General features: G+C 49.1%; 1 protein-coding gene across 1 annotated transcript in view; it reads right to left on the minus strand.

Moving 5' to 3' along the window:
* CLSTN2 (calsyntenin 2) overlaps nucleotides 1-24,875 on the minus strand; it is a 657,417-nt gene extending 632,542 nt beyond the window's left edge. The window contains exon 1 of the mRNA XM_082392369.1: nucleotides 24,571-24,875. Coding sequence (XP_082248495.1) covers nucleotides 24,571-24,682 — 112 coding nt within the window. The 5' untranslated portion in view covers nucleotides 24,683-24,875. The remainder of the gene's footprint in view (nucleotides 1-24,570) is intronic.
* Between the last annotated feature and the right edge of the window lie 378 nt (nucleotides 24,876-25,253).

Below are 25,253 nucleotides of genomic sequence, written 5' to 3' on the forward strand. Positions count from 1 at the left end.
CAGTCCTTATTGACAGTCCCCACCCCCAGGCTCCTAGGAGACATCACTATGGAACAAAGGTTCCGGTGGCCATTACCCTGTCCAGGGGCAACGATGCGTCCAGACTACAAACCAGGCAGGAGCAGGTATTTGCTCTGACCAGCCTTCTGAGTGACAATTGGCCCCAGGCGCTCCCTGTGAAGGAATGCAAGCAGCTGGGTGCCCTGGCTAAGCCCTATTTCTGAACAGCCCTGGCTGCATCTGCAGTGTGGATCAATGATCAAACACGAGGTCCCCCACTGGCAGGTTGGAGAAACAGTGGCTTTCTCACAGACAGTGACTCAGCAGGAAAAAAGAATCAGAAAAACAAGGGAAAGTGCTTGCCTTTGAGGAGTTTGACACATGGGCTCCCATGGTGACACTGTGAGTGCCTGAGAATGTTTCCTGTGCTGGCCCAGCCCCCCTAGCTCCGGGTGGTGAGGCTCAACATTAGAAAGGGGGTCCCCGTTCTCCGCAGGCCTTCAGATGGCAGCCCATGGAAAACAGGCTGGTCTCAGCTTGTGCCCAACATGGCACGCACTCTCTGCTGACTTCGGCTCTTTCCCTGACATCGTTTGCCCTCTCCGGAACCCTCAGAGTCCCACACTCCAAAGCATTTCATTGAATCAACAAGTCATCCATGCCTTTGTCCACTCACCCAGTCAAAAGTTTGTGAGTTACCAGGTACTGGGGAACAGGGATTGAATTAAGAGATGAGCCTTGTCCCTTTACAGACCTCACTATCTCGTAGGCAAATCCAGCCTTTCATATTAAAAAAAAAAAAGAAAAGAAAAGTAAGGCTCTGTTTGAGGTATGCACAGGTTAGAGTCAGGACACAACTGTGGGAGGAGAACCGCAAAGTGTCACAGAAAAGTCGCCAGTGAGGAGAAAATCTCTCTCCATCTTGGAGCTCTGGTATGGAGGTTGTGCCTAGGGAGGAGGTGAGGGCATCCCAGGTCCTTCAGGGGGAGGAAGCGGTCCTGCCTGGAGGGGGAAACACCTGGTTCCTTCCCTGTGCTCTAAGTGCCAGACTCAGGCTGCAGATGAGGCTGGAGAGCTGGGCAGCCCCAAGGCACGGAGGACCTACTGCTCAGAGCAGTCATCAAGCCCCCCACCACCTCCACCAGCCCTGACTCTCCAGCCTACTTCAACGCCCGTGTTGCCCTCCTGCCCAGAATCATCTTTGAATATTTTAATCTGTCAGCTTGTTGGTTTCCCCATCAAAATGTAGATCTTGTTTCTCTCCAATCAACAACATTCACCCAAGACTTCTCTGCTCCAAACAGCCTGCTCAACCAGGAAGAGGGGCTGAAGGTGCAGGGTCGGGGATGAAGCAGACCCAGCCTTGGTGAAATGAAGTTTAGGAAAAACAATATTCCAGCCTGAGTAGTTCATCAGGCAAAAGGACACTTACCAGCAAAAATAAATTATGGGATTTTTTTTTTTTTTTAATTAAGATCTTGAGCTTTTCAGGGAATCTTATTACTGGTGACTGACAATCAACATTGTGCTCAGGTTTTTGTCATGTAAATCCCACGTCTATCCAGCAGCTTTAACCTGTCAGAGCCATTCACGATATTCTTTGGAGGGTTCCTTTTCTGTTTGCTTCATGGTTATTGCTTTTAACCTGAAAACGGGGGTGGGGGGAGCCCGTTCCAAATGGGACATCCCTTTAGTAGACCTTCTGTGTTTCAATTTCAAAACCAATACTTCAACAATAAACGAGAACAAAATTTCCTTTGGAGACTAGGCTATGAACAACTATGCCTTCCCTGCTCTCAATCCACCGGAACCCAGCTGGTGGGGCTCACAAGACAGAGAATCGCCAGGCTGGACCCATGGAGGTGATGGCGGCCTCTCGACCTGGCCCCGGTGCTATTTTCTGAGGGACTCCCAAGCACACAGGAGGAGAATATAAGAGGAGAAGACACACTCTTGCCCTCAGTGAGTACAGAATGGAGTCAGGGAAAAGGATGAATGCACAATAAACAGAGAACAAAATATGGAAAGGTGTCACCAGATAGGAGGCTGCCTACCAGAGCGATAGTAAGAGCACAGACTCAGAAGTCACAGATCCGGCTTCAAGTCCCAACATCATCACTTATGGACTTACTAAGAGCTCTCGGAGACTTCTTCAACTATAAAGTGGGGAAGTTATCAGACCTACCGCACAGAGCCCCTGTGAGGATGAGCTGACCTGAGCTGATGGGTGTAAAGTCTCTAGAACAGGGGTAACAATGCTCAGGGTCTGACCACCTCCTCATCACCCGCTTCCCTCCAGCCTTTGGGTCGCACCTCCTACGGGGACCCATCTTCCCTCCAGAGGTCCCACTGTGCATGCTGCCCCCTCACAGCATGTGCTCCCCGCCTGCTACCCAGGAAATGAGTGTCCTCCATCCTTTCTCTCTTGGGGCATGAGAGAGTAGAGACCACTCTGGCTAAGGCCAAGATCAAGGACATAGTCAAGGAGAAAATGCAAGCCATCATCCAGTGAGAGAAACCCCTGAGGTGAGCAGGACCTGCTTGCAGATGACTTAGGAGAGGATGCAGCTGGGTCCACAAGAGGCAGTGCAGCTTCTCCTCTGTGTTCTGGTAAGAAGCACGACTATCCTTCATGCAGGGAGGAAGCTGAACCATATGCAGCCTCTGGTCAGTGGCCCCAGCTGAGCCCAATCCTTGAGTCATCCAGGCCCAGGCACCAGACACGGGAGTGAAGAAACCTCCAGATGATCCCAACCAATTCCTGATCATTCAAGACCGCAGGCATCACGGAGCAGAGACGAGCTATCCTCTCCACCCCACCCCTATCTAAATTCCCAAGCCACAGGATCTATGAGCATAAATTGAGATTAACATACACATACTACTATATAGAAAATAGATAGCCAACAAGGACCTACTGTATAGCACAGGGAACTCTACTCAATATTCTGTAATAATCTATGTGGGAAAAGAATCTGAAAAAGAATGGAGATATATATATATATATCTATAAGATATATATGACATATATATATGTAACTGAGATACATATATATAAAACTGATTCACCTTACTGTATACCATTGTACAATATTGTAAATCAACTATACTCCAATAAAAAAATTTTTTTAAAAACGTTGCTGCTTTACATGGATTAGTTGGGGAGTAGTCTGCTAGGTAGCTGTAGATAACCAGAATACCAGCCTCTGCTATGCCCAGTGGTTTACGTCCTTGGCCTTACTTTATCTTTCCAACAGCGTCTTGAGGTAGGATTTCATATACCCATCGTAGAGCTGAGAAATCTAACTCTCAGAGAAGTTATGCAACTTTTCCAAGATCCCATGTCTTCTAAGTTGCATCATCAGGACCCATACACTGAATCAGGATTCACACACCATTCACACACCATGCATCAGTCAGCCACCCAGAATTAAGAGAACTTTTTAAATAAATCAGGTGTTGTCTTCAGTACCTGAAATCACCTATTTACATATATTTTATATGCTGAGAATAGTCACCTCTGAAATAAAGTCATCTGTCTGTCAAAAAAATAAAAAATACCAAATCGCATCCACTTGAGCTGGGCCATGTGACTGAAGCTAAGCGGACGGACTAATTCCCATCAACCGGCTCAGCCGACAGTGGTTCAGGGCACTAAGTCACTCAGAGAAAGGGCAGAATTTGTATCAATCAGATTTTTTCACTGCCTTACCTGAAATGACAGAATGACCACAGTCATTCAGACTCATGGGCAAACCGGGGTGGGTGGAGGGGAGAGATTTTCTGTTCTGCCGCCTGTTCCACGTCAGTGAAGGAAGCGTTGCAGACAGAGGTAACCGCTTTGCAAATTCACTTATAGGCGCTCTGGGAAAATGCTGAAAATAGACACTCGAGAAATCTGGCTGTGATCAGAGGCACCAGATGTTGCCCCAGATGTGTGGATGATGTGTGCTGCAGGCATCAGCCTAATTCACCTCATCTCCCCTGCGGGGCTGGACACCCACCTTAGCCCAGATCTTGGGGAAGGAGCTGGGGCAACCTTGCCCTCAAGGGGCCTTCAGAATCCTGGGCCCCAAGGAACAGCCGCCCATCACCGCCCCCCCGGCCCCGGGACGCTGGGCTGCAGAGCCCTGCACAGAGCTCGCCGCAGGGAGGCCTCCTCACCCCGGGTGGCAGTGAAGGCCGGGCCAAGTGCCACACAGGAGCGCCCCAGTTCAGTGAAGGGAGGCACCAGTCAGGGGTAGCAGTCCTCCAAACGCCCCACGAGACCTCACAGCCGCCAAGTGAGTCTGACTAAATGTGCAAAGGAATCGCAGCACTGAGACCCTGAAATACCAGATTTACTATAGAGCGTGAAGTCCAGAGAGCACACAAAGTGCTCTCTATAAAATACCTTCTCGGGGCTTCCCTGGGGCTTCCCTGGGGCTTCCCTGGTGGCGCAGTGGCTAGGAATCCGCCTGCTAATGCAGGGGACACGGGTTCGAGCCCTGGTTCAGGAAGATCCCACATGCTGCAGAGCAGCTAGGCCCGTGCGCCACAACTACTGAGCCTGCGCTCTAGAGCCCACGCACCTAGAGCTGGTGCTCCAAGATGAGAGAGGCCACCACAATGAGAGGCCCACACACGGCAATGAAGAGTAGCCCCTGCTCACCGCAACTAAAAAGAAAGCCCACGCACAGCAATGAAGACCCAACGCAGCCAAAAAAATTAATTAATTAAAAAAAAAAAAAAAAGAAATGTATTTCCAATAAAATTTAACTTAAAAAAAAAAAATACCTTCTCGTGTTTGCTCCTCCTATCTGTTTGGGTTCCCCAGGAGCAAGCTCCGCCTGAGACAAGGATTTGCGTGCAGGTGGTTTATCTGGAGGAGATCTCAGGAAAGACCAGTGGGGGAGGGGAGAAATGACTCAGGAACAAAGGGTGGAAACCGGGCAACTGGAGCCCACACCTCGTGGGAACCCCTTGAGGACCATGTGAAAGGCTGTGGTGTTCTCCCACCTGAGTGACAAGGGAGCAGGGGTATTGATGCACCAACTCCTGTCAGTCACTGGTGGAGGACCATTCCTGGGGGTGTTAATTCCCTGGGACTTCTGACCTGGCCCACACACACACAGGCAGAGAGGGGTCTCACAGCCAGAGAGAGCACACAGGCACAGGGCAGCTAGTGCTGGAAGTTGGGCCTGAATCTATGAAAATGGCAGGAGCAGAGGGAATGTGGGCAAGGCACCCTCGAGAGCCACACAAATCCCCTCCCCACACACACTCTTGAAGCTGCTGACTATTCTCTATCCAACCTGCATCTTATTGAGTCTGTTGACAATGTACACTGGAGAAGGGGTCAAGACCTGCTATAAGGCCAGCTGGGAGCTCACAGCCCCGCTGGGGAAGAGGCCCCTAATTCTAAGCCACTGGTAGCAGGCCCCAACGAAGTCCACAGCTGTTCTGTTCCTCTAGCCCAGCCGGATGAGGTGGGTGGGGAAAAGACCCGGCCTGCCCCACCCTAGACTGACTGTGGGTAGAAGAGAGGGCCATCGCAGACCTGGTTTTGTGACCACTCTCTGATGTAGGGACGTCTGCTCTTGAGCCTCCTGGCAAAGCAAACAAACAACAACAACAAAAGCAACAAAGAGTAAATAGGCATGAGGGATCTTATCGGGGTCATAGAGATGTTTTAAAACTGATTGATGATGGTTGAGCCATTTGGTAAATTTATTTAAAAAATTATTGAAATGTACACTCGAAATAGGTGACTTATATAAAATTTGCCTCCATTGATTACAAAAATAAATTTATTTTTAAAAACTTTTTAAAATTAAAAATAAAAACCCACATTACTCCACAAAACCATTGCGTCCTAGGACTGCCTGAGTGTAACCCCGACCTTATTCGCTGCCTACGAGTGGCATATCGGGTTCTTGATATAATCCATTTAGGGCATTTGTTTCCTTGGAGAGTAAGCTAATGCTGAAATGAGAAACAAATGTAGAGAAGGTCTGAATCATCCTGAAACACCCAAGAGATACTAGAATGCCATGCCCTAGACATTGGTTTTACTCCCCAGATTTTGTTAGAAATACTTTTGTCTGGCTGTCAGAGCTATTTCATACAACCTCAGGCTTTTCCTGCCATGATTTTACTTTTCCCAAGTTCAACCTTTTCAGGTGACTCAGGATGTAAATTCCCCCATGAAGTTAAAAAAGATTCCACTTTCTAAAGAATCCCTGAGGAACCAATGTGGGGAGAAAAAAAAAAACAAAGCAGTCTTGGAGAAGGAAGCATGTTAGTAAGTTAAGTTGGAAGAGTTGGTGTGAGAACTCTCCCTCCCCAGCTGGGTCTGGGAGGGAGCTTGCAGGGAAAGCACTTTTAAATGCACGGCCCATCGTCCATTATAATTGAAAATATGGTGACGCATAAGAGATGATGTTGATTTTAGAATCAGAATGTCAACCAGGTCTTCTCATTTCAGAAATACACATATCCCTTAGTGCCCCGAAGTTACCGTTGGGCTGAAATTTTTATAAACTCAACTCCAAGTCAAATATTACAGAACTACCAAATGTCACTGAACTCCTTATTAAGGGGATATACCATTTCCCATTAAATCAAAATATTAAAATGCACTTTCATCTCAGAGTTACTGAAACTCTCTTTGGCAATTCAGCCTCTTTCTTAGGAGCACCTTTAAGCTTATGTGAAGGAAGGGGGGGAAAATAAACAGACACCTAGGGATTAATAACAAAATAAAAACCCTCATCCCTCTAAATTATCAATGAGAACACTAAGGAAGAATTTTCCATCCAAGAAAACAATGTTTTAGCTCTGAAATATCAGTATGGACCATAATATATACTCTAGCCAGTTTGTTAGCATTTAATCCATCTGGATATAAACATGAAAAGCTGTTATTTTTGCCCCCTACAGCTGTTATTTTTGCCCCCTACAGCTGTTACTTTTGCCCCCTATTTTTGCTGTCAAGCTCCTCCCTCCCACTGGATGGCAACTGCCTTAAAGAGACTCCAGACCAATTCTACAGCTTTTCATTCAATTACTAAGACTCAACCCAACTCATTTTTAAGCTCCAGTCTCCTATCTGACCCACAAAGCTTCTGCTCCCCCCAAAAAGGCAAGGTATTCCAAAGTCTCCTGATGGAGGGGCCGAGTGTGGTCTGCTCTCTCCTCCTCCCCTCCACCCTACTCTTCTGCTTGTGGGGAAGAGAGGCAGGAGAAGGGAAAGGGGAAGACATGTCTCTATACTTAAAGCAAAGTATCTTCTCCCAAATACGTGGTATTCAGTTGAAAGATGAAAGACGGAGCCCATGACTAAGCTTTTTCATTGACGGGAAAGTTACTTTACATTAATTATCCCGGAAGGATATACACTCTAGAAATGGCCCCCAGAATCATCAGCCTCAGAGGTCCAAGGTCCTGAGCCATCTAGATTCCCAGGCCCCAACCTGTCTCACCCCCAACATGTCACCTACTCCCAGCCTGGTTCCATCTTAGGCAAAGTAGCGGTCCTCCCTTCCGCTGGTCTATCCCCTTACATGACGCTCCAGCACATGGTTGATGGGCTCAGTGCGGTCTTCCAACATGCCCCCTGGGAAGGCTTTATTCTTCAGAAGGTCTTCTGGTGAAACGGGACAACCTCTTTCAGGTGTCCACCAGCTAGTGGCATTTTCCCCTTTGCCCCAAAAGTTCCCCGGAAAGACTACAGTTCCAGAAGTTGTCTACCTTTTAAGGCAATTTCACCTGCAAGTACATATGGGATCCAGCTTTGGTACATCTTAGAAGCAGGAACTTAGGAGTCAGTGTGTGTGTGTGTGTGTGTGTGTGTGTGTGTGTGTGTGTGTGTGTGTGTGTGTGTGTGTGTGTGTGTGTGTGTGTGTTGCGGTATATCCTCCAGGCACCTCTCGTCCTGGACATCCCCCAGCACACCATCTAGAACTCCACGGTTCTCTTCCTCGTACTAATGGCACTGGAATGAGTCAGCTAAATATTCTTCGTGTAGCTTTAATAAACCCCAAGTTTCTCAGGAATACAACCATCCTATGAATTAAGGCCAGAGGGTACTTTGTCTTGTTCAGAATTTCACCGGAAGTATGTCACCATTTCTTAACATCACATCACCCCAATATCAACCATGATATTTGACTTGCCAATACCACGCACCTGGATCCATCTGCATTTGTAGCTGTGGCATTCACAGCAAACATCCAATTCACTACTCCTCTAGTATAGGTGGGCACAAGCATTACACACTATTTTATGATACATTATTTTCCTTTTAGTTTCTTTATATTTCAGTTAAAGCATTATACTGATTTGTTAAATTATGTATGCAAGCAAGCAGTAATATCAGTACACTTCATTTCAGGATAATAATGGGAGGACTACAAAATATTTGTCGTAAAAAGGGGCCATTGGTTCTGAAGCAATGCAAACCAGTGGTCTGCCTTCATAATCCTTTCTGCTTATTTCCCTGTTATGCACCCTGAGCCTTTAGTCAAACCCAGTTGGGTCCAAGCTCTAGCCTTAATATCTAGAGGGAGAAGCTATTCCCACTTGAGCCAGAGTTACGGGAAGGCGGCATCTCAGTCCTGTCCAGGCCCCTGCCCCAGCAGCATAACCTACACAAAAACTCCTGCCCCAAGGAGAAGGGGGGCTTCAGGGTCAGAGTCAGGGCTGTTAGCCACCTGCCCCGTGCACCCCTGCACAGCCACATCCCCCGGGAGCACCCCCAGGAGCGTCCCCTACCAACACCAGCCTCAAAAGTCCTGCATTTGGGTTGGATGGGGATGGTGGCGTTTCCCTGTGCACAGTGTCAAAGCCTGAATGCTTAAAACTGAACCAGCATATCCTTAGATCTGGAAGGAAATGTGTGGACTTTGAAAGATGCCCACTTGCTCATTTTTTTTTTTTTTTTTTTTTTTGTGGACTGTGTACACAGCCTGGGAATCTCAGCACCTCTTCCTGCTCGCCCACTTCGCTAGCTATGGGGGCAGCACCCCAAGGGCCTCATCACGTGGGGCCGTCTCACTCTAACTGACGGCAAAGCTTTTCCAACTGAAGACCTCATCCTGGCCTCTCCATACACATGCATCTGATGTCGCCAACTGCAAATCGCTTTTAATGGCCTGTTTGGAAAAGGAGGCATGCTTTACACACGTAGGACTTCTACAGTCTGAGGCTTAAGAGGATGCTGACACGGGCAAGGAGTAACCACTGAGAGACATGGAGAGTGCACTGGGCAGAGCGTAAGACCCGCAGCAGCCGATGGTTACAGCTTAATTCTCATCGGTGCAGTGACAGATGTTTTCCCAGATAGGTGGCATTCAGTGTTACAGATGAAAGAGGGAGCTCATGACTAAGCTTTTTCATTGATGGGAAAGTTACTTTACATTAATTATCCCAGAAGCATATACACTCTGGAAATGGCCCCCAGAATCATCAGCCTCAGAGGTCCAAGGCCCTGAGCCATCTAACTTCCCAGTCCCCAATGTGTCTCACCTCCAACATGTCACCTGCCCCCAGCCTGGCTCTGTCTCCCCATCCTTGAATGCACCAGCTCATGCCAATGATAGCCAGCACCCAGCCCGCGATGCTAACCTTCCTAACCAAATCCTCCTTCTCCACCAGCCCTACTCGGGTGGGCTTGCACTGGAAAGATGGGCACTGGGGACCCAGGGGGATGAAGGAGAAAGATGAATCAAGGGGAACTCCACCCCAGCCCTCCATCCCCACAAGGCAACAAGCTGGGTTCTAGGGAACTCCAGCCATCACTCACCCACCTACCCTGTGCTAGACCATACATGCCTGGGGGCACAGGATGAGGACGTCACAGACCCTGACCTCAGGGATCAGACAGTTTAGTGAGGAACAGGCAGGTGGGCAGGTAGGCAAGCTGGTAAGTGCCACCGTGGAGGTCCGTATGGGAGCTGTGTAATCGAGGTACGGGGTAAGAATACTCCCAGGGGATGCCCAGGGATGGATCCCAGAAGAGGCACCAGGCTGCCAGACAAGGCAAAAGCAGATGGGGCAAGGGCGGGGTGTGCATTGGTGCAGAGACACAAGAAGACCCATGAGGCAGGGAACTGGGCTCTTTCTGCAGGTCAGGCTGAAGCGTGAGGACAACGTATGGAGAGAAGATTCACTCATTCACTCCTCAGGCACTGTGCGGGTGCTGGGCTCTGCTCAAACGAGCTCACTTTCTAGCCCAGGAACAGGTAGGCACCCACTAAGGGCCTTTTGGGATAAGCCAAGGAAAGTGGACTTTATCCTGAAAGTGATGAAGCGACGTGGAGGGATTCTGAGCAGGAGGTGATGGACTGGGTGTGTGTGTTTGGAAGAACCACCAAGGGCTGCGTAGAAGTGGATTAAAGAGGAATCAGTCCATGAGCTGCAGGGATAGAGAAGTACAGTCAGGCAAGGAGAATCCAAGCTACCAAGTGCTCTCTGAGCAGTGAGGCCCCTGCCTCCTCATCCCTCCCCCACCTCGCCGCCCCCCATCCCTATCCTGAGCTGGCTGCAGTAGAAAGACAAGAGTCAGGGATATAGATACTGCCTGTAACAAGAAGCAAGGACCAGAGACAAGAACAGCTGAACACTGAAGAACACACTGAGAACACCAGACAGAGAAGGATCGGTGCTCTACAGACTGCTGAGTCAGGTGTGCTGGCTGCTGCTCAGGAGAAACCCTGCCCTGCCTTTAAGCAGATGCAATCAAGCTAGAGAACCAGGTGAGTCCTTGTGGCTCATGAAGGGGAGACACTGGGCTGGGTGCCCGTATCCAGGCAGTGCTTCTGTGGTTGGGTCTGAGCACACCCCCAGTCTGCACACCTGAGGCTCTTGCATCACAATGGATGGGCAACCCCCTCCCTTGTCTCTTGGGTCGCCTTCTTAGGTGCTCAGGAGGGTTGGCTGGGGATTGGCAGGGCTCAAGGTCCCTGGAAATCAAGGCTGCCTTGGTTCTGGGGAGAGAGGATGTCCAAGTGCACGTCTTCACCCACGGCCAGGGAAGCCACCCACACCAAGTACTAGGCTATCTCCATGCCGGGACCCAAGAGTGAAAAGACATCAAGACCCACCAGAGCTGGCAGTCAGCATGCGCAGAAGCCCAGCTTTTTAAGACCTGTAGCCGCCACTGCCAGCTTTTAGATGACATAAGGTGTCACATAGACGCATCCTTGGAGGGCTTCCACAATTTGAGCACAGGGGCTAAATCACCCTAATATGGTTTGAGCACCATGACAGAGACCCATCTGCCTCACACGTCCCCCACACCCTCCAGAGAGCCTGCCACGCTGCCCCAAACACCACCAGTGTACGAATGCGTAACCCTAGGGGTTGAGCAGCGCCCTCTCTTTCTAAATGCGCATGTCGCCAAGTGAGATCCTGCATCATGTCCCATTGCCTTAGCTTACAGGAAAGTCAGAGTGTTTCCTCTCTGATAAGATGATGTAAGGAGAGCATTAGGTCACCACGTCTAGTAGACTTGAGACAGGGGCAGTGGCAGCTCCAAAGTTCCTCTGCCAGAGCCCATTTGGTTGGAAGTATGAACCACGTGACTTGTTTTGAAGCTGTGGCTGCATAGCGAGCCCTCTGTCTTTAGTTAAAGATTAGGTGGTTCTGATCCACAGAAGTAGCAAAGTTTTCTAAAGATGCTTCTATTCACATTTCCCATTGGATGGAGAAAACAAATTGTAAGATTAGGAAGATGATGATTCTCATGATTATTGGTAGTAATTTAAGAAGTGGTTTCCAGGGAGCAGCCAAACACTACCTCCAAAAGCAGACCTTGGTGCCACCAAGGTCTTGCAGAGAGATCCTGGAGGGACTTGGGGAGCAGGAAGAGATATCGCAGGAGGGGGAAGCAGCGGATGAGAAGGGTGAGGAAGGTGACCCAACAATTCCGTCAGCCCTCCCCTCCTCCCTCGTGGGCTCTGGGACAAGAGGTGGGACACGTCTGAAAGCAAAACTCCAGGGAAACTCCATCTTCAAGCAAAGATTCTTGGCTGGTCTCTGACTTGAGTTCCTCCACGTAAGAGGGCTGCAATTTAAGGACAGGAAGATTGGGGTGGAGGGGAGGCAGGGGGGTTTTCAAGAGGAAAAAGATGCAAGTGCAGTAAAAAAAAAAAAAAAGTGCTTTATTAGTGACCTCTAGTTAAAAGAAGAATAAATCACTAAAAAGACTTAAATATAATTTAAAAATTAATACATAAGATACAACCATCTTGATATTTCTCATGATGGTGTCATAAAGCCAAAATAATTGGTTTGCTTTTGGGAAAAAAGAAAATAACCAACAAAAAGAAAGTGAAATCTAGGTCTTGAAAGTGAAATTCTTTTTAACTCTGATTATAAATTATCTTAGCCTTCTTCCCTGCTCCAAATGACCAAGCACCCTCCTACAAACAAACAAAAACACACAAGAAAAAAGAAATGAAGAGGGAGGGAGGAAGGAAGAAAGGAAGGAAGGAAGGAAACTCTTAAAATACCATAAACTGCAAATTCAATATTTTCTCTCATTCCCTAGCATTTCTGAGTTTCCTGAGTGATGGCCTGTCTTAGTTCTTGACTCTAAATCCAGATTCTTTTTTTTTTTTTTGGCGCACGGGTTTAGTTGCTCCGCGGCATGTGGGATCTTCCCGGACCAGCGCTCGAACCCATGTCCCCTGCATTGGCAGGCAGATTCCTAACCACTGAGCCACCAGGGAAGTCCCCTAAATCCAAATTCTTAATCCCTTCCATACGAGGTCTGGAGGAGAGAATTTGGAGCATTTTGCAGCAGACAAGTGTGCCAAGAAGTGCCGGCAGAGCAGAATGAGCTGAGATCCTAGGACTGCGTGGGGTTAAACCGTCCTTGCATGAGGACCAGAGTACATGATTTTCCAACTCCAGAAGCAGGGAGAAGAATCCCCGACACTCCAACGTTGTTCTCCTACATTCTATTTCATGTCTAACCATTAGTGATGCGCTAGCTCCAGGGCAGGCCGTTGTCTGAAACACACAGCATTTCAATGGGTTTGTGGAATAAAGTGAAAATCTGCCCCTAGGAAAGCACTTGTGGGTTTGAGAACTTGAAGGAACAGAAAGTTGGAAAAATAAATATTCAGAACCTCAAACCACCAAACTCACCCAAACACACAGTCAACCAAGCTCAGGAAATGCTTACAGTCTCCTCCCCTGATTCTTCATAGGCTTTTATAATGCAAGCCCTGCTTCCTCTCCCCTCTGTGCAATCTCCAGCAGGCAATGACAGTAAGTCCTGCAAGTAGGCAGAGCCCCCATAGGAGAGGAGTGGTCCCGGTGACAAGCTGCTACAGAAGACCCAGGTCCTCACTCAGGAAAGTTTCTTTGAAGATCAGGCTTTCAGCTAGATGGAGAGGGACTCCTCCTCTCTCAGGCGCTCACTCTCCATCCCAGCAGGTAAAGAGACAGCGGTCTTGGCCCCCAACTCAGGCAGGCCAGAGTAGAGACCCCCAGCTGAAGAGGTTAAGCCCATTCCCATCTCCCTGTCCCTCCTTCTTTCTTCTCCCAATAGCCTCCCAAGGTCTTGTTCACCACAGCTCATCCTCAGCACCCAGATGATCAAGGGTAGGGATGTAAAAGAGGAGCCGCAGCTGGCCCAAGGGAAGATGACCCTTGGAGGCCCCAGTGGGGCACTAAGTTCCCATCACCCACACCCACTTGGGGCTGCCCTGTCCACAGCCAGACCCACTGTTGCTGGGGTGTATTTTGTGAAAGAAGGCAGAGGGTTTCCTTTGAGCATTTGGCCTGAGCACCAAGCACAAGTATCTCTGGCTTCAGGTGCTGAGTGATGGACTAATTGTTTCCCGACAGCACGAGAGAGCCTGAATACCACCCACGTTCTCAAGCTCCAGAAGTCCAGCATACACTGTACTGCTAAAGAGGAAATCATAAATCTTAAGACAAGTATTTCAGTATTTTTGAAGGGTTTCATTTCTCCTCCCTTCCAACTTTGATATATGTACTTACTTAAAAAGGGTCTGGGGAGGGTTCATCAAATTAATATAATGTAAAGTGCTTGGAGTTTGAAGAGAGTATGCAATATAAATGCAAGTGTCGCTAAAAAGGTTAATCTAATTTACATCTAACGCTTTCAGTTCATGGTGTTAATGAACTATATCCTTTTAGAGAGTGATTAATTTATTGAAATGTGATTATTTTTCCTAGTGCTATATATGGGTCAGCTTCTCCTCTTATTGTATCTAACTTTACAGAAGAATTTGGCATTTTATAAACTAAAATAATAAATCAAATACCCTGTAATGGTTATATTTCATTCATTACAAGGAGACATGCATTAGATTAACATTTATCTGTTTTAATTAATTTGTTGCAATGCAGTTAGCCATGCAAATTGGAAAATGACACATCAACTTGACATCATATTAACAGTTTTGACTGGGTCTTCCCTGAAAATTTATGGGCCTGCAACTGCTGCACCCCTTGCATAACCATGGTGAACACCCGCTGTGTACCATAGGCATAATGTACATTACAGAATTAGGAAGGGCCTTACCGCTAAATTCAGACTTCTCCTGAAAATATCATTAATTAAATTGGTAAGACAGTATAAAGACGGAAAGATGTAGGGTTTTGCTTGGAGGGTTTCCTGAAGTCTCAAAACCAGTTTCTTAAATCTGATCACCTTATTTTCTTAAGCACTTTATCCTTCCAAAGGGTATTCAGAGCCACTTGCACGTGGATACTCAGAACTTTCTTGAATAGAGGAGGGAGGTGCCATCCTGTCCTTTCTGCACAGGGAAAAGCAGATCCCAGAGGGCTGAGTGATGTGCCCTGAGCCTCACACGGATCAGTGGATCCAAGTCACGTGACTTGGAGTCGCTGCCTTCTCCACAGGCGATTTCCCCGTCAGGCTTCTTTGAAGACTGAAGATTTGTTTAACTACATTATACAACAGACATCACGGAAATGCAAAGTGGCAGAAATCACAAAAATGATGTGCTGTGTGGTTTTTTTTTTTTTTCAATCGGCAAAACTTAAGTCAAATTTCAGCCAATTAAGCATTTTTAGAAGCTACGGGAGTGGCATTTACAGCCTTTCTCAGTGAGAATTCCAGCGGCATCTGCTGGACTTGACTCCCTTACACATCTTGGTGTGGCTAGAGTTCTCTCAACTCATCTGCAGAACTGAGTGTTTTCAACCTTTACAAAGTGAATGCTGTCATTGGTTTGGAAGGAGAATCAGTTAACTAAAGGGGAGAGGCCTGATGACTAGTTCCTACCAGTGACCAAAGGCAGGGAGTAGCCCTGACCGGGGGAAGTGTGCATGGGCAGAGTCCTGAGGGACTTGCAGCCAGTGTGGGTGGCATCACCCTGGCATATCGTCACTCCCTCAACACTCAGCATTCACTCTGGACCTCAGACTGTGCTGGGCACCAGTCACACAGGATGCTTCCCCCTCGAGGGGCTCACAGTCTGCCTGGGGATACAGGGAGGCGATAGGCACTGTGGTGGGGGAAACCAGAGGTGGTGAAATAAAGAGGGTCAAGGCCCCCACCCAGTAGCAGCCCTGCAACCCATGCCAAGAAATGAAGCATTCCCTGGGTAACTGTCAGCAATAGGGGTTGGCAGGGGCACTTCTCAACCTTGGCTGGGCATCACAAACATCTGAGAGCTTTAAACTAAATTCCAAGTCCTAACCTAGATCAATGACACCAGCATCTCTGCAGGGGTGTTCCAGGCATCTCTGTTATTTTGAAACTCTCAAGTGGTTCCACTGTGTATCCAGGCTTGAGAGTCACTAACCCAACAGATAAGGGGCTAGTCTCTGAAACTAGACTTGGTCCATTCAAATCCCAGCTCTGCTGTAGTAGTAGTAGTAGTTGGGTGAACTAGGTAAGTAGCTTAACCTTCCTGGCCTCAGTTTCCTCACCTGTAAAATGGGGATAATAAGAGCACACATCTGATTGAGTGGCTGGAGGACTGAATGAGTATTAGTACCTATAAAGCACTCAGAACAGAGCCCAGCACACAGTAAGCTCTTGATAGAAGATAGTATTTATTATCTGGAAACTGCTGGAAAGTTCACTGAGAGAAGAGGAGGCCAGATGAGAAGTGAGGGGAGAAACCATCAACGGACTTTTATGTGAGGCTGGAGAGTTTGGATCTATCTTGAGAGGACTGTGGTTTGTCATCAGGGGTGAGGCTCTCTGTGTATCCTAGCTTCAGAGGAGGCTTGGGTTGCAAGAGCGTAGGCAGAAGATCTCTGTAGACACTCGGTCCAGGCCTTTGCTCTATGAAAGCCTGAGCTCCTTGAAGGGGTGATGGTAGGGATAGGAGAGGTAGAAGGTGGGAGAAGGGCTGGTTTCCTCTAGGATGGGAACTGGTGGCCTGTTCCATCTCCTATCCCCAAGCACCCCCCGAGGCAATGGCAATGAAATGTAATAGGAGAATTAGACTTCAAGTGCTGGAACCCCAGTGGCAGCAAAGATTCTGCTGCCCATGGAAGTAGAGAGTCAGCCAGGGACATCAAGAAGCCAGGCTGTTCAGACAATGAGCATCACAAGGGTAACCTGTGAGGGATGGAATCTTGAGGCAATTCCAAGAGTGTTACGTTATTCTCAAAACCCTGGGACCTTAACAGACTGCAGCATGGATGGTGAAGGATGGAATTCATGATGATTGGGATGGAATTTCTTATAGGCCTGGTGGGACAGGGGTTGATGTGACCCATCCTGGCAACAGGGTGATGGATGGGATGAGGAGGGGGTGCTTTCATTCCCAAGACATGCTAAATAAGGCAGTAGCAATGGGCATGGAGGGGAGTGGGAAGGTTCTAGGTCTTTATGGGTAGAATCAATTGGACTTGATGAAGGATGGGGTGTGATGGAAGAGGAGAGATGAGGATGCTGGAGGACTCCAGGGCTCTGGCTTGGGTGAGTGTGCAGATGTTGTACCTTTCATCCAAACAGAGGCCACAGAGTAAGCAGCAGATTCCTGGAGGGAAGATGAGAGGCTGGGTTGGCACACGTGGGGCTGGTGGTACCCCAGGGCATCCTAGAGCAGACAGACATGGAGCAAGCCTCTGAGCAGGGCTTAAGGTGAGCTAGGAGAAGAGTTGGTCAGGGCCATCTCTGGAGGACTGATGTAAGCAGAGGACATTGAGCTGGGGACAAGCAAAGTCCTGAGAAGGTACTGGAAACAAGTGCCTGAGGATTAGAAAACTACTAAGAAGTGGGAGAAGTGCTCTTTGGGTGACATCATCCAAGATATCACCTGGCTTCCTGGTGCTGGGTTGCAACCAACTGCAATTAGTCTGACCCCTTGGTCTGATTCCTGGCTCTGCGGCTACATGCTCTGTGGTGTTCACTTACCAATCTGTAAAATGGGTATTTGTGAAAAAGACAACTGACATATATAAAATCCTGCCACAACAGCAGAAGAAAAGGCAGCCTTATAAGCAGTCACGTTACCTTCTATTTCACCTATGCCATCTCTCTCGCCTCCTGCCACACTCGCCTTTCAGCATCCCCTCCTCAATCTCCCCAGAGTCCAGGCTTCAAGTACATCTAATATACTTGAAAGTGTCTGTGGTAGCTTTTCTTAACCCTGCCTGCTTAAAAAAAAAGGAGTCAGAGGAGGGCCATGTTTAACCCAAATGAACAACTGCTAGGAGGTCTTCCTGATGCAGAAGACCCCTCCAGTGGACCATGCAATGCAGACAGCTGCCTTCTCTACTTGAGGCCAAGCATGACGGGAGGGGAGGATGGCTTCCAGCTGCCCGGGCAAGAAAAGAAAGACGATGTTCGCTCCTGACGGGGAAGTCAGCCAGAGAGTGAGGCTTCCAGATAAACTGATTCTTTCAGCAATTTTGAAGTGAAACCCAAATGTTCTTGAACTGCCTCGGAATGTTCCAGGGCAACAGAGCCTCTCTGGCCTCAATCAGAGCCTTCCTCGGGCTGAAAACACATCACTCTGCTAGGTAAGCCTGTGTGATATGGGAAATCCACGTCTGCCACACTGTTCTGGGTTCAAATCTCAGTTCTACTGTCTCTAAGCTGTGGGACCTTGGACAAGTTACTTCCCTTCTCTGGGCCTCAGTTTCCTCCTCTGTAAAGATGGGATAGTAATTCTACCTGCATCATTGGTAGATCAAACCAACTGGGGTTAAGATCAAACCAACTGACATATACGAAGTGCTTAAAATAGTGCCTGGCACACGGTATGCATTCAATAAACATTCACTCTTTTATTAGCCTTATAAATCTGTATGCAGAAATATATTTGTCCAGGGCTGGGCTCCCTCCTTACTCCTGCCTGCATACCAACATAGGCATTCTTACCTTGCATCTACCTGTCCTGCCCACCTCCTATCTGCTGACCAAATGCCTACTCACCCATCAAGACCTCTTTCATTTTCTCTGTTAATCTTTGCTGGCTTCTCCTATCCTTGCCAATTTCTTCCTTTCCTACAAAACTTTTTCCAGGTGTTTCATGCACAGTTGTCTACCCTTTTCCCAGAAGCTACCAAGTTCTCCAATAGTTTGTGTCATGTGTGATGTTTGCCCTAGACAGAGCTCTTTGATATCTGATATTTGTTTTAGCTTTTCATTCCGCTCATAGAGAATAACAGGAGACTGAGACATAGCTCTTGGCTGAAACAGCTAAAAATGGGGCCCAATGCATGTTTGGGTTGGCCTCACTCTCACCCCAAGCTTCCTCCTCCAACCACTGCCGCCTCCTGTCTTCTCCCCCAAAGCTGACAGCATGATTGGTATGGATGACTGTTTGTGTCCTCCCAAAATTCACATGTTGAAACTCTACTCTCAATGTGATAGTATTAGGCGCCAGGGCCTTTTGGAGACCCTCTCCTTACAACCCAAATCCCAGCATATTAGGATTAGAAGAGATCATGAGGGTGGGGCCCTCATGAATGGGATTAGTGTCCTTGTAAGAGTCGTGAGAGAGCCTGCTTCCTCTCTCTGCATTCCACACAGAAGGACACAGTAAGAAGTCAGCAGTCTGCAACCCAGAAGAGAACTCTCACCAGAACATAATCATTCTTGGACTTCCTTCCTTCAGAACTGTAGAAATCAATTTCTGTTGTTTCTAAGCCACCTGATCTATGTTATTTTTGCTACAGAATCCCCAGCTGATTAAGATGGCGAACTTCTGTCCTGTTTAGTGCCAGTGTCTTCAGCTCAGCATGTTTCCCCCAGCTCAGTCCTCTCATGGTTCATCTGCAAACCCACCATTCCAATTTCCACAGGGTCCAATTAGTGGTGGGCTAGATAATAAATAATAAAATAATAATCCGTCTCAAGCTGTCATTTGGTTATCACAGTGTCAATTACCCCCTTCCACATAAACATGCATCATCACAGAGGTTGCCAGTGTCTTAAACAAACAAACAAAAAAGAGTGCTTCTCTGCTTTCTGGGACAGCAAGGCTGGAAGGAAAGTGCTGGTCAGGGGACTTCTCTTTACGACCCAAATCACACCAATAAAGCTCTTCCTCCAGAGACCAGAATCCCACACCTTCGGCAGTGGCACATAGAGATGTTTATTTATTTAGATAACACACATTGCTGAGTCCTTCCTCAGAGCTGGCCCTGCATTAAGTGCCAGGGCTTTTGACATGAATGAGACAAGACATGGGTCCCAGCCTCAAAGGCATTCATAGACTAGTGAAAGAGGCAGGTGTTTTCACAATTCAAGCCAAATGTCTACGTGTGCATGTATTTATATATGACTATGTCCACACATAGCACATGTGGAGAGACACAGAGACAGAGAGAACAGAGTTTGAATGGAGGGAAGATATGAACGAAGCTACTGAACTGCCAAGAGGTCAGTCGGAAAGGGAGAATGTCACCAAATCTCAGATGCTAGAACCCAGGGTTTAAATGATCAGTAATTACAGTAATTACAGTCACTGTGTATTTAATGCTATTTACATGCCATGGACTGTGCTAAGTGATTTCTAAACACTTTCCCGACAACTACTTGGCAAGGTAGATCTTTGTACCCCATTTCATAGATAAGGAAACTGAGGTTCAAAGGGATTCACTGATTTGTCCAAGATTATCTAACTGGGAAGCAGTAGGGCCAGGATTGAACCCAGGTTTCTCTCGCTATGAAGCCCAAATTTTCCTTCCTACAGGACAGGAGAAAACATCCAAAATCTCTGTGTCATTAAACAATAGCACTGCAACTGCAAACCGGTGGATTCACCAAGCCACTCACTACTGACTGCTCGGCTTACATCCGGAGGCCAGGCAGTGGGGTGGACTTGGAGATCAGGACAGGGAGGGAGAATCAGGACAAGATTCCAGCCCTCAGGGCTCACAGGGCAGTGCTGGAGCCAGACAAGGAGCACAGGTACACCAGAGGGAGAGCCACATCCTAGGGGACCAGCCAGGGGGACCAGTCAGGGAAGGCTCCTAGGGGAAGCCATGCCCAGGCCTAGCTGTGTCTTGAGTCACAGAAGGCATTAGGCTGAGGAAGGTGACCGTCTAGCCTGAAGACATGGTCCAAAGGGTCCAGGGCAGGAATGAGCACATCCTGGTCCAGGAACCACAGGTGCTTTGGGATGAGTGCAGGTCAGAGTGCACCCTCTGATGCAGTGCTGAGGACATTTTGTCATTTGTGCTTCAGTTGTTGGGGAAATAACTGCCACACCCCCAGGAGACACATGCTACTTTCCAAGAGATGATATAGGACAATTCACCATAAAAATTCCACACCACCTTCGCCCCCGCGGGAGGTTCTGCATGTGCACTTTGGAATACGCAAGGATGGTTTTTGAATCTGTAAGAGGGAGGATGAGGCTGCTGCTTGAAGCAACAGCACAGGTTTCCATGGATGAGAACAAGGCCCACTCCATTGACCTCCCAACAGGCCCCTTGAAACAGCAGCCCTGGACTCTCCCCCTGTGTATGCAGGGCCACAGGGGCTCTTGGGGATCTCAGAGATACAGTCAGCTTCCCTGTGGTCACTAGATCTGCCTTTAAATCCAAAGGGGAGAATATGCGATGAACAGTCAAGGGGCACTGGCCATGGTGAGCCTTCGCATTCTCACCCCAGTGTCACATCCTCCCCTGGTGGTCCTGGCAAGTCACTTGCCCTCTTTCAGACTTAGTTTCTTCCTCTGTGAAATGGGCTACCAAAACCAGCCCTGCATTTGTAAAAATGAGAGACAGCCCAGGTAAACGGATTAGCACAGTGCCTGTAACACACTAAGGAAAGGTTCCACAGACTGCAGTTACTACAATTATACAACTGCTGCTACAATTCTGCTCTGTCTCCTCCCCTCCCTATTACCAAATGCTGTGCTTGCAAGCCCTCTTCCTATCTCCCTTGTCTGTGTCACCATCGCATCGTACTATACTTGGCACAAACTTGGCCTGCTGTCATTCTCTTAAAGTCTTCACATAAAAATCTTGTCTCCAGCCAGATCAAAGCTCTCAAAGCAAGGTAGTAGTGAGATAGGAATGGTGGGGGGCAGTGATCTTCTTATATTTGCTAAGAATCCTCCAGAGCACTGAGCCAGGCTCTGGGCACACAGGCGGGCACTACATCAGTTATCGCTGATGGTCTCTACTCGAGCATTGTCCTGAACAACCAATATCTGGATGTTGAGAACTAAAAAGCGTTTGTGTACCATATCCCTGAGACCTGAGACCACTGATGCATCGCCAAATTTGGCACAAATCTTAAGAGGTTTTTTTGTATTGTCTTTTTCTCCCTGGATAAGACATGCCTTTCTCTGCTCTAGAGGCTCCTTGGGTCCACAATGCCTTCCCAAGCTTTGCTCATGAAACACATGCATAGGATCTGGTCTTTTCAAGGCATGCAGGAAGTGTTTGTCTTCTTTGAATAATCAAGATACAGGAGAGAAAAGGAAGGGGTTATAATAGCTGCCTGGCCACTGTATTATTTCTGACGTCAGGAATATGTTTGTGCTCAAAGTGCAGCGATTCTGCGAAAACCCCAAACAGTTCTCAGGGATTAGCTGCTCGATTCCGTACAGCAAGAAGCAAGAAACACAAAGGCAAAACAAGCTGTGTGCCACAAACACGACATCGTACACGAGCCCAAGCCGGGAGGACATACTTCCAGACAGTTGTCCAGAGGGTGCATTCAAGTCTGCCAGGCAGCTTGATGCCCCACTCCCATTTTTCCTCTGTGAATGAATTCAGAATTGTATGGAAAAAGAAAGCTATTTTTTTGTTCAATCTTCTTCATAGGTCTTCCTGACTTTTCTCCTTTTTAGTGATGGGGATAATAATGACATGAACCTTAGAAAAGGCAAAGTCAGTGGTGGGACACATCATATATGAAGCATACCTTCAGTATCTCAAATGTTCTTCAGAAATTATATGAAATTTGGAGACATAAAATGCACGTGCATTGTAATAAGGAGAGTCAGCCCTGTAAATCCCAGCTAAAGCGTCATAGCAAATGTCTCTGTTTTGATCAAATATTACACATTTGTCTTTAAAAAAGAAATGAAAAGAAAAGAAAAATGTAGCTAACAGCGCCCTTTGCAGCCCCCCAGTGGTTGGAAAGAGAAAGAGGGAAGAACGCGGGGGATTCAGACAGCAACTCTAGCTCCGCAGGACCAATCAACTTTTTACTCCGGAAAGACAAATGGCTTATTTTCAACATGAAATGAATATGTTCTAAGTGGAGAAGATGCAAGGTGTTGGTTAAAATGCACATAATTATTCACATACGCGTGAATCACTGAGAGCCTGGATTTTTTTTTTTTTTTCTTTTCAATCTTTCTCTTTTATCTCTACCAAGCTTTCCATTTTGACCTGGGAACTAGGCGACGCATAAGCATACCAGGTCTTCTTCCCAAACAAGTTTTTTTCCCTTCCTTCACTTGCTGTGAGTCCCCCTGTATGTAAACATCGGCTTAAACATACGCCATTTGCTCCGCTACAAAGTGACGAAAAAAATCAAAAACATGTAATCTGCCTATTTAACAAAGTGTCTATATTGGGGAAGGAGAGCAAAAGATTTGGTCGTTCATTGTTTTTTATTCTTGCTTTCACCAAAACAAGCGTCTCGCTGAATGATCAACGACTCCTTTACCCATTCCTTTACCTTTCCTTTACCACAGGTTTGAGACATTTTCATAATCAGTTTTCCTTTGTCTTCTCCCCCAAAAAACTACCTCTCAGGGATGGGGGTGGGAGTAGGAATTGATGAAAAGGAACAGGATGCCTGCTTATAAAATAATGTTACAAAAAACGATGCCACCAAACTAAAAGATTACAGGATAAACAGAAACTCTCCTATTCTTCTCAACCGTCTCACTCTCAAGTAGCGGGAGAGGCATTTCCGAGGTCCTGAGGAGGCGAACTGCCGGCCTCGCGCTCTCCCCACCCTCCAAGGGTAATTAAACGTAGAATACATTCCTTCCTGAGCCACAGGTAAGCTACGGTTCAAAGCCAGTTTGCAAATCAGGTTGCCGCTAATAGGGAGCCTCTTTATCTACAAGAGCAAACTCCTCCGTCCTCTGAGGATTGTCAGTGACCACGTTCCTTCCCGTACTGGTTGCCGGGCAAATCTGGCCACAGCCTTTAAACCAAGCGCACGCCCGCCTATCCTAGTCAAAACGCAGAGAATCAACAAGTTACCACCAAGCCGGGCACTCCAGCCCAGAACTGCCACCGCCTCTCCTGCGCCCACCGCCACCCAAGCCCGCTCTGCTCCTCCCTTGCCTCTCCCACCACCGTCCAGCAAGCACGTGACTTTCCGTTTCAGTTCGCCCTCCAGACGCCCCCACCCCGGCGCTCCGCCCCGCGCTCCCAGGCAGCAAATTCCGCGGCTCGCCAGCCTACAGTCTCCCGACCGCGCCAGGCGTTCACCAGGATCTCGCTTCCTCCGGGGCGGGAGAAGCGGGGAGGTCAAGAACTCCAAGCCAATAGGGTTGCGGGGAGGGAGGTCACCGGATTCTGCGCCTCTGTGCTCCGGTGCCCAAGCACAGTCGGAGAGGCTATGGGGAGGGTCACATCCCGCACTTCTTCCGGACTCTGCGGCCCACCCCGAGGGCGCGCGTTCCCAGGGGAGCCAGAGCCGCCCTGGGGGATCCTGAAGCCAGCCAGGGAGGCCTTCCCCGGAGCCCACAAGTTTCCACCCCATCCCGGAGCTGGGAGACGAGCTCTGCTCCCTCCTTTGAAGGCGCCGCCACTGATTCCTCCCTCTGGGCTGGAGCAGACAACTGCCTGTCCGCGCCGTGCCAGCGCCCTGCTCCCGCCGCTCCCGGGCCGGAGCCCGCCACTCGGCCACTACACCCCCACTCCGGCGCAGAAAGCCCCCAAAGTTGTCCGGACTCCCAAGACCTGGCCTTCTCCTGGGTCCCTAGAACCTGCCCAGGGGTTGGGCCGGCGTCCGCAGGTGGAATCTCTCTGGTCCAGGGCGCAGGGCGCTCACTTTGGTCATCCCGGGCGCACGGAGGCCGGGGAAGCTGCAGCAAGGGAGGGTGTGCAAATCCAGCGGGGTCCCCGCCGCTTGCACCCTCAAGCCCGCCCTGCTTCCCTCCTCGGAGACGAAGAAACTTCCCCAGCACCCACCTTTAGAGGCGAGGAGGCGGCGCCGCCGGCTGCCCCCGCCGCCGCCGCCGCTGCCGCTCCCCACGCCCAGCACCAGCAGGAGCGGTACCCAGCACAGCCTCCCAGTCACCATCCTCGCCGCCGCCGCCGCCGCCTACGAGCTGCCGCTGCCGCCGCCGCCGCCTACTGCCCTCGCCGGCTCTCTCCTGCCGGTGTCCGCCGGGCCTCGGGCCGCCTTGCCCTGCCGCTGGGTGCGCTTCGGGCGCCGCCGCGCTCGGCCTCCGGTGCCCGCCGCCGCGCCGCTAGCTCGCCCGCAGCAGCCGCGCTCACTGGCGCGGACCCGGAGCAGCTCCGACGCTCACCCCGGGACGGCCCGTGACGTCACGGAGGGAGGGAGGTGGCTCCTGCATATTCATGAGACGCGGACACCGGCCTCGGCTTCTAAGCTCGCGGCTCCGCGCCCTCTCCCCCCAACTTTCCTCCGCCGTCCTCGAGCTCCGGGGCGCTCCTGCTCCAGGTAGGACTCGGCTCCCAGAGGACCGGGTGGGCGGCTGCGGGGAGCCCTCCGGCCCCGCGCCCTCGCTCCGGCTCTCAAATAACTGCCTCGGGGGAGGGCTGGCTCCCTCAGAAGTGGTGCCCGGGAGCCTGAGCGTCGCCTGCGGGGGCTCAGGGCACCGTGCCCCGCCACGCCCTTGGAGCTGACA

This window comes from Balaenoptera borealis, assembly GCF_965194805.1.
Source record: "Balaenoptera borealis genome assembly, chromosome: 5".
NCBI lineage: Eukaryota > Metazoa > Chordata > Mammalia > Artiodactyla > Balaenopteridae > Balaenoptera > Balaenoptera borealis.